The sequence below is a fragment of the Herpailurus yagouaroundi genome, unplaced genomic scaffold (assembly GCF_014898765.1).
Source record: "Herpailurus yagouaroundi ecotype Mexico unplaced genomic scaffold, PumYag 141, whole genome shotgun sequence".
NCBI classification, from domain to species: Eukaryota; Metazoa; Chordata; class Mammalia; order Carnivora; family Felidae; genus Herpailurus; species Herpailurus yagouaroundi.
The window spans coordinates 39,824,325-39,833,820 of NW_024412396.1; the positions used below are offsets into that span (position 1 = coordinate 39,824,325).

Genomic DNA, 9,496 nt, shown 5'->3' on the forward strand with positions numbered 1-9,496 from the left:
GACATTTTGGATAAGTCTGAAACTACCTTGGAAGAGGAACAGTTTCCTATTTTAAATGAAATAAATAATAATTATAATAACTGTTTATTTATGTATTTTGAGAGAGAGAGGGTGTAAGTAAGCAAGGGGCAGAGACAGAGAGAGAGAGATTGAGATTGAGAAGCAGCCTCACCCAATTTGGGGCTCCTGCTCACCCAGTGTGGGACTCGAATTCACAAAGCATGAGATCATGACCTGAGCCAAGTCAGATGCTCAAAGACTGAGCCATCAAGGCACCCTCATTTTATTTCCGGGATAGCCCACACGCATGAGCGGGGGAGGTACAGAGAGAGGAAGAGAGAGAACCCAAGCAGGCTCCATGCTCAGAGCAGAGCCCAACATGGGGCCTGATGCCATGACCCTGGGATCATGACCTGAGCTGAAATCAAGAGTTAGATATTCAACTGACTGAGCCACTCAGCACCCCAAGAAATTATAATTGGTTAAAATGTAGCCATTAACCTTAGGGTGGCTGGGTGGCTCAGTCAGTTACGTGTCTGACTCGAATTCGATTTTGGCTCAGGTCATGATTTCACAGTTTGTGAGGTCAAGCTCTGCATGGGGCTCCCCAGTGGCAGTGCGGAGCCTTCTTGGGATTCTCACTCTCCCTCCCTCTCTGCCCCTCCCCTACTTGATCTCTCTCTCTCTCTCTCTCTCTCTCTCTCTCAAAATAAATAAACTTTTTAAAAAGCCTTTAAAAAGTAAGTATTCTTAATTACTTTTTTGCCACTCAACTTTTCGTATCTGGTTTTCACACTCTCAGTTAATCAAATAGATAAGACAGATTCAAAGTATAGAACACAACTGTACCTGGATTTGTAAGCGGGTATACCCAGGAAATTGTTCACTCTAGAAATAAATAGGCTGTTAACTATAAATATAAATATTACAACTAAGAACACAAGTCCTGATTAATACCCTGCTGAAAATACAATTAATAATAAATATAATTAGATATTGTATATTGCAAGTAACAATCTAGACTAGACCATAAATAAATGTGTAGAACACGACAATGACAAAGAAAAGTTAAATGCCAAATATCAAAGGTGAGAAATTCCTAGTGCATTTTATTCATAACATAGCTGCATTCAAGATGCTACAGGAGATGCCCGTATCTACGGAGTTCTTGTTGGGAGTAATGAAAAAGACAGAACTTTTTTATTCATTATCCTGTCCAGTCTCAGAGTGAGAAGCAACCTTTGATTTGTCAGATGCTTTATAATCTTGTATAATAAGCCTTAGGTGATTGATGATTTCCTTGTCTGCTGTTCTCATGTTAAATCCCAACATCTTCATAATAGTTTCTCGAAAATCAGTCAGCTACAAAAAACCACCCAAAACATTAAGTCATACCATTAGTTTCAGTCACCTACATATTATGTACAATAAAATCGGTATCAGAAATGTAGTCTTATTAAACATTTCTCTATGAAATGTAACATTCTACATTCAAATTGTATTTTTAATATAGAAAAATGGTCTCTTTTGGAGTGCCTGGGTGTCTCAGTGGGTTAAGCGTCGGACTTTGGCACAGGTCATGATCTTATGGTTTATGAGTTCAAGCCCCACATGGGGCTCTCCCACTCTCAGCACGGAGCCCACTTTGGATCCTCTGTCTCCCTCTCTCTGCTCCTCTTCTGCTCTCTCTCTCTCAAAAATAAATAAAAACATTTAAAAAAGAAAGAAAGAAAAGTGGTCTCTTCTATTACAAGAACTCTTTATTTAAAATGTCCTTTTCAGGGGCGCCTGGGTGGCTCAGTCGGTTGAGCGGCCGACTTCGGCCCAGGTCATGATCTCGCGGTCCGTGAGTTTGAGCCCCACGTCGGGCTCTGTGCTGACAGCTCAGAGCCTGGAGACTGTTTCAGATTCTGTGTCTCCCTCTCTCTGACCCTCCCCCGTTCATGCTTTGTCTCTCTCTGCCTCAAAAATAAATAAACGCTAAAAAAAAAAAAAAAAAAAAGAAAATGTCCTTTTCATTTTAAGATTTTTCTTTTTAAGTCTTTTTCACCCCCAGCACAGAGCCCAACATGGGCCTTGAACTCATGACTCTGAGATCAAGAGCTGGATGCTTTACCGACTGAGCCACCCAAGCGCTCCTAAGATTTTATTTTTACACTTTATAGACTAAACCTAATTTTATTGCTGCTTTTCATCTCTAAGGTAATTCCTTTTTTGATTTCAGACTTGTTGTATGGTAATAGCAGTCCCCGAAATCCATCTGTCTCCACCCCTCCTCCCTTATAAGGAAAGCAGCTCTAATCATCCACAAATCATGAGCCCAGGCTGAAGGATGCAGCTGGCCTCCACGGGCGGCCCAGAAATAGGACAATGCATAAATGAGGAAATACTGAGAAGTCCAAGACCTAGGGGGTCAGAACCCTGGCAAGTGAGAGGGAAAAGAGAGGGCCTTGGAAACACATTAGCCGAAATGGGCAGTTGTAAAGGACAAGGTTTCTGAAGGGAGAAAGAGATACTTGGAAGGGTAAGGTGTTCCTTGGAGGTTTAGAGATAAAGGAAAAGAGAAAAGCAAACAGTGGGAAATGAGTGATTTCTATAAACAAGGGTGTACTGCAGAATCAGACATCACATAAACCTCCCCCACACTTCAACGTAAAAGACTTGAGGTGGTAAACTTTAGAAACTGCACTTACTGTACCAACACAAGAGGGTAGTATTGAGTTAAGAAACTAAGTAAGTAAACCCTGCCCTGTAACTACGTAAAGTAGAAACACCTAAAATTGAGAGGGCAGGACAATTAAAAGGATTTTAAAGTGAATAGATAAATGGCAAATAATATCCATCCAAATTTCTTTTTGTATTGAAAAGTTTTTAACGTTTATTTATTTTTTTAATTTTTTTTTCAACATTTATTTATTTTTGGGACAGAGAGAGACAGAGCATGAACGGGGGAGGGGCAGAGAGAGAGGGAGACACAGAATCGGAAACAGGCTCCAGGCTCTGAGCCATCAGCCCAGAGCCTGACGCGGGGCTCGAACTCCCGGACCGCGAGATCGTGACCTGGCTGAAGTCGGACGCTTAACCGACTGTGCCACCCAGGCGCCCCTAACGTTTATTTATTTTTGAGAGACAGAGTGCCAGTGGGGTAGGGACAGAGAGGGAAACACAGAATCTGAAGCAGGCTCCAAGGCTCCAAGTTGTCAGCACAGAGCCCGATGCGGGGCTCAAACCCACGAATCCGTGAGATCATGGCCTGAGCCCAAGTCGGATGCTTAACCGACTGAGCCACCCAGGTGCCCCCATCCAAATTTCCTTAAGAAGAAAATAGCCTCCTCCAAACTAGTCAGGTGATGAAAATCTGCCACGACTCCCCCCCCTTCAAAGAACTCCCATGAAGCAAAAGAAACATGTTTGACATAATACCCGGTATGGATTAAATATCAAACAAGGATTTGCAGACATGGTGGGGGGGAACCTTTGTTTTGAATCAGAAATACAGTATTCAGAATACAAATGGACAAAAAAAAGATATCCAAGATGTCTCATAGATAAGATGTGAGGTCAGGTTGAAGTCAGGCAAGAACAAGACAAAGTCATCTCAGAGATAAGGAGTAAGCTACAGAGTACCCGAAGTAGAAGAGATCTGACTGAAAATATAATAAGGAACATCGAGAAGAATAAAAACAAGAATATACATAAGCAGAAGTTTAAAAAGAGAAAAAGCCAAATCATATCATGATTTTGTGTTTTAAGAATGTCTTAAGGTAATCTCTAAAGTTACATATTTTGTAAGAACTAATAATGGACAGGCGGCATATAATCTCACAATAGCCCAAAATTACCAGTTAGCCTTTAAAAAATTCTCCGAGGGGCGCCTGGGTGGCGCAGTCGGTTAAGCATCCGACTTCAGCCAGGTCACGATCTCGCGGTCCGTGAGTTCAAGCCCTGCGTCAGGCTCTGGGCTGATAGCTCAGAGCCTGGAGCCTGTTTCCGATTCTGTGTCTCCCTCTCTCTCTGCCCCTCCCCCGTTCATGCTATGTCTCTCTCTGTCCCAAAAATAAATAAACGTTGAAAAAAAAAATAAATAAATAAAAAATTCTCCGAAAACATGTGCTCTGTAAATGCAGTGGAAATCTAAGCAAATTTAGAAGCACGACCCTCTTTTCCTAAAAGTGACTCAGCCCCAGACACGTGGGTTCCCCTGAACTCCCAATCTCTCACATCGTTTTCCTCCTTGTCACCAGTTAATCGGAGGATGTGTATGCAAACCTAACGTAAGATAATCATATATCCCCTCCTTTGCCACGGAGGATTTACCGGGAATAAGCATTTGATCTAAGCTGGGCTTATAAAACACTTTCTTGGGATTATCTCTCCTGTCACAGAATCTCTAAATATCGAGCAAGCTGACATACATGGCGAAGCCAAGCAGAGATGGTGAAAAGAGCTGTATGAGGCTCCAGGTGCTGATCCTGGGGCCCTCTCAGAGGTCTGGCTGTTTAACTCACCTTTGATTCCATAAGCCAACAACGTCCTTTTTGTCTGGTTTAGAGTCTAAGTTGAGATGGGTGTTGATCACTTCGACTTAAAGAGTCTTAATAAAGTAATAAAACAAACCTCTTGTTGTCCTGATACTTTATCAAGCGTGCTCTTTGCTGTGTAGCGCTCAGGACTGACGGCGTCTAACATCTGATGGACTTTCTCTTTGTCTCCTCTTTCCTCTGTCTTGGCAGAGTCTGATGTAGTTTTCAAGTTGTCTGTTTTCATAACTGTCTTCCCTTGCGTTAGTTCAGCTTTTGTTAAAGATTGCCTGAGCTTTTCAATTGTTTTGTCCTGTGAGGGTATAAGGTTGGGGGAAGGGAGATGGCTGTGATTAGATCTTTTCTAAATAATAGACAAGATGCATGGTATAACCCATGCTTCTTTTCCTTCTTCTTCTTGTTTTGTTTTGTTTTTTTTACCTGATATACAGAAAAGAAAGAAAATTCCATAATTTATGAATTAAGAGAACATTTCTTAGCCATCAAACTCATCAATAACCAACAGTCATGAGCACCTGTATCAATTAGACACTTGGGATTTAAAGACTTTTAACTAGTATTCCATGCCTTCAAAAGTCTTACAGCCTCTGCTAGCCAAATTCAGAAATACAGATAATAACTGGCTTTGCAGTAAGATAAATATTGTGATAGAATGGGAAAAAAACACATTGATCCATAAGTATTTAGTGCACCTTTGGTTTAAGGAATCAAATGTATGCTTGAAATAGTACAGCGAAGCTTGGTATGGAGAAGATCCAAAGAGGAGCCCCCAAAATGAGTAAAACTTTTAACTATTACCCCAATAAGAAAGACCAAAATAAAACTTAAAAAGCAAGGGTTCTGGGGCGCCTGGGTGGCTCAGTCAGTTAAGCGGCCGACTTTGGCTCAGGTCATGATCTCTCGGTCCGTGAGTTCGAGCCCCGTGTCGGGCTCTGTGCAGACAGCTCAGAGCCTGGAGCCTGCTTCAGATTCTGTGTGTCCCTCTCTCTGACCCTCCCCTGTTCATGCTGTGTCTCTCCCTTTCTCAAAAATAAATAAAAGTTAAAAAAATAAAATAAAATTAAATTAAAAAAAAAGCAAGGGTTCTAGAATCCTAACATTTAGAATACCAGTTACCTTTGACAAGTAGGGAAGAGAATACATGATGGCTTCAGTGGAGTTGATAATGCTCTTGTTCTTTAATTTTTTTTTTAATGTTTATTCATTTTTGAAACACAGAGAGAGAGAGAGCACCAGCAGGGGTGGGCAGAGATCGAGGGAGACACAAAATCTGAAACAGGCTCCAGGCTCTGAGCTGTCAGCACAGAGCCTGATGCAGGGCTCGAGCTCACGAACCGCGAGATCATGACCTGAGCCGAAGTTGGATGCTCAACCGACTGAGCCACCCAGGCTCCCCGATAATGCTCTTGTTCTTAAGATAAATGGTACATTTGCATGCATCTAATTTTATTATCCAATATATATTCTTATGTGTGTATATAAGAATGCTTTTTAATTCAACGAGAAACATGCAGCTAAAATAGTAACAAGACCAAAGCTTAAGTGAATCTTTGAAAGCTCACTTCCTTTACTTACCTTAAGGACGTTTACTCTTGTCAGTTGAGTTTTCATACTTTTATTTGACAATTTCAAATCACTCAGCTGTTTCTGAAGTTTCTGAATTTTCTCCTCTAATCTTTGAATTGTAGCATTCTGCAAATTCTGCTGAATATTCAATAGTGTTTGTTGCTCATTGTCTTTCTCTACCTGTTTGGATATCTTGCCATGTTCTGCTATCCATGAATTCTTAATCCCAGAGTTTTCCTTTGCAGAAATCAACAGTATTGAAATAAAGAAGTTGTGCTTTAAGGTGGTGTTCCACACTAGCATACCACATCTACTCTAGTCTAATAAACTGCAGACAGTAATACTTATATAAGTAAATTTTTTTCACCATAAATATGCATTATTAAAATAATCTGGAAAATAAAGTATGACAATAAAAGGGGTGGCTCAGTGCTAACAAGGGCACAGGTAAGTTGACAATTTCATAAACATCGGGTGGAAACAGAGGAGATCAGCTTTTCAAGGAATGTATCATAAGGAAATATTTAGTAAAGATTCATACGCAAATATATTCTTTACATTATTTATAACACAAAAAAGTAGTAACAGTGCAAATGCCAAAAAATTACATATTATTGATTATACATTCCCTAGAAGTCAAGCTTCAAAAATATTTACTAAAAGAAAATATTAATGCTACAACTAAATGAAGGAAGGAGGATTAAGAAAAACTCTGCCTACCAATTATGTTAACATAGGTATAGAAAAATATTCTTTTTAAGTATTTATTTGTTTATTTTGAGAGAGACAGACAGAGCATGAGTGGGGAAGGGGCAGCGAGCAAGGGAGAGAGAGAGAATCCCGGGTAGGCTCCATGCTGTCAGCTCAGAACCAGACCCGGGGCTCAATCTCATGAATTGCAAGATCATGACCTAAGCTGAAATCAAGAACCAGATGCTTAACCGACTGAACCACTCAGGTGCCCCTCTATGGAAAAATATTAGAATTATACCTATATTTTAACACTGCTTATCTTACAGTGGTAGGATTACTGTGATTTTAATTATATTCTTTCTAATAATCTATACTTTATAAAATTAGTACCAGAAAAAAAGAAAGGATAAAAATTGAATAAAAATACCATATATTTTCACTATATATAAATCAAAAGATAATAACGTTTGTATTAAAAAAAAAAAAAACCAACTGTTCTTTGGAAGAATAAAATAGATGCCCCAAGCAAGCCTGGTTAAAGAGAAAAGAGAGAAAGTAAAAAATACATAATATTAGGAAGGAAAAACATACAGAATGCATAGATACAGAAAATATGAAAATAATCCTACACTTGATTTTAGCCAAAAGGCCGAGAGGCAATTATATGAAAATAATTCTAAAAGAATATTTTATAATTCAGTGGCAAAAAGTTGAAAATCTAAAAGAAATACATTATTTTCTAGAAAACAATAATATGCAATCATGACCAGAAAACAAAAAACCCTAGTAAAGGGGCACCTGGGTGGCTCATTCAGTTAAGTATCCAACTCTTGGTTTCAGCTCAGGTCATGATCTCATGGTTCATGGGTTTGAGCCCTGTGTCAGTCTCCACGTTGACAGTGCAGAGCCTGCTTGGAATTCTCTCTCTCCCTCTCTCTGCCCCTGCCCCTCAAAATAAATAAGTAAGTGAGTAAGTAAATAAATAAATAAAATGAATTATACTTGGAGAATTTGGCATACTTTTTCAGAATCAAGGAAAAAAAATCAAAGATACTGACAATTTGAACCATATGAATCATATGAGCATTAACTATCTATGGAACTTTATACCCAACAAACAGAGAACACATTCTTTACAAGCACACGTGGAACAGTTACCAAAATCAATCCAGTATTAAGCCATGTAAGAAGTCTCAATAAATTCTCAAGGATCAGGTACTTCCAGCATGTTGTAATAAAAGACAAAAATCTTAAATCCCATGCATCTGGAAACCTAAAAATGTATTACTATGTTTAAAATGAAAAATAAGGAAAACAGTCCATGTCAATATTTGTGGCACAAAGCTAAAGTGCCTCTTGACAGAATAATTATAGTTTAACTAAGCACATTTATTAGGATATTTGAAAGGTTAAACATCAAGCAGGTGCTCTTATTCCTTCTCTTCTTATTCTTCCTTTCCTTTCTTTTCCTCTCTGGGCAATACAGTCCTCATGCTGGTAGATGGGCAGGACAAGGTAGGTGCCAGAATGAGAAGAGAAAAGCTGTGACCCAAGCGGGCTGACAGAAGTGGACACAGAGGTGGGCTGCCCTGCGGAGGGACTCAGAGCCTGACCAGGGTGAAAGGAGAGCCCAGGTGGAGAGGTGACCTGCCATGGAGGGTAACAGCCCGAGCAGGGTGAGGAAGGCATGCACACGGTTTTGGAAATTAACAAGAAGAGACAGGAACCCAAATAGGCAAATGGGTGAAGGAAACATCCAAGCAAAGACTAAAAAGCCAAAAGACTAAAAAAGATAAAAGAAATGCTCCAACTCACTAATTAGGGAAATGCAAATTAAATTAACAACACTTTATACTCCCCAAAATAGGAAAATTTAGGAAGCTGGTTAATGCCACGAAATGACAAGAACGTGGAGATTCAAGAGCCCTTGTGTATATCTGGTGGGACTATTGTTCTGTGAAAGTCGACTGGCAGTACTTAATCAAATTAAATGTCCATCTACCCAATGAACCACCAATTCCAATCTTGAGCAAACACCCCTAAGAAACTCTCTCACAGGTCCTTAAGGCGACTTGTACAAGGATGTTGGTAGCAGTATTTGTGGTGGCAGAAAGACAGAGGTAACTGGGGTACTCATCACTGAGGAGTGGACAGGCAAATCATGGCCCATGTGCACACTGTAAAATTCCACGCAGTAGACACAGGCAATGAACTAGAGGAGAAAATAGCAATACTATGTGGATCTTAAAAATATAAAGCTGAGGGCACCTGGGTAGCTCAGTCATTTAAGCATCCAACTCTTGATTTCGGCTCAGGTCATGATCTCATGGTTTGTGAGATCAAGCCCCGAGTCACCCTCTGTATTGAAAGCACAGAGCCTGTTTGGGATTCTCTCTCTCTCTCTCTCTCTCTCTCTCTAAATATAAACATTTAAAAAATATATATAATGCTGAGCAATAGAATGAGATTTTACCACAGTACTATTTATGCAAATTAAAATACATATATAAAAGTATAATTTAATGGGAATGCAAGCTGGTGTAGCCACTCTGGAAAACAGTATGAAGGTTCCTCAAAAAACTAAAAATAGAACTATCCTACGACCCAGCAACTGCACTACTAGGTATTTATCCAAGGGATACAGGTGTGTTATATATATATATATATATATATATATATATATATATATATATATA

At 39.5% G+C, this 9,496-nt stretch overlaps 1 protein-coding gene across 4 annotated transcripts in view; it reads right to left on the bottom strand.

The window, feature by feature from the left end:
* Positions 1-1,082: 1,082 nt before the first annotated feature.
* Positions 1,083-9,496, bottom strand: part of LOC121031895 (coiled-coil domain-containing protein 170-like) — a 51,901-nt gene continuing 43,487 nt past the window's right edge. For 3 of the 4 annotated variants that reach the window (XM_040477377.1, XM_040477375.1, XM_040477378.1), the window contains exons 6-8: positions 6,117-6,356; positions 4,618-4,833; positions 1,083-1,362 (exon numbers count right to left, since the gene is read on the bottom strand). In XM_040477377.1, coding sequence (XP_040333311.1) covers positions 1,201-1,362; positions 4,618-4,833; positions 6,117-6,356 — 618 coding nt within the window. In that variant the 3' untranslated portion in view covers positions 1,083-1,200. The remainder of the gene's footprint in view (positions 1,363-4,617; positions 4,834-6,116; positions 6,357-9,496) is intronic. The other variant, XM_040477376.1, reaches the window with a different exon arrangement.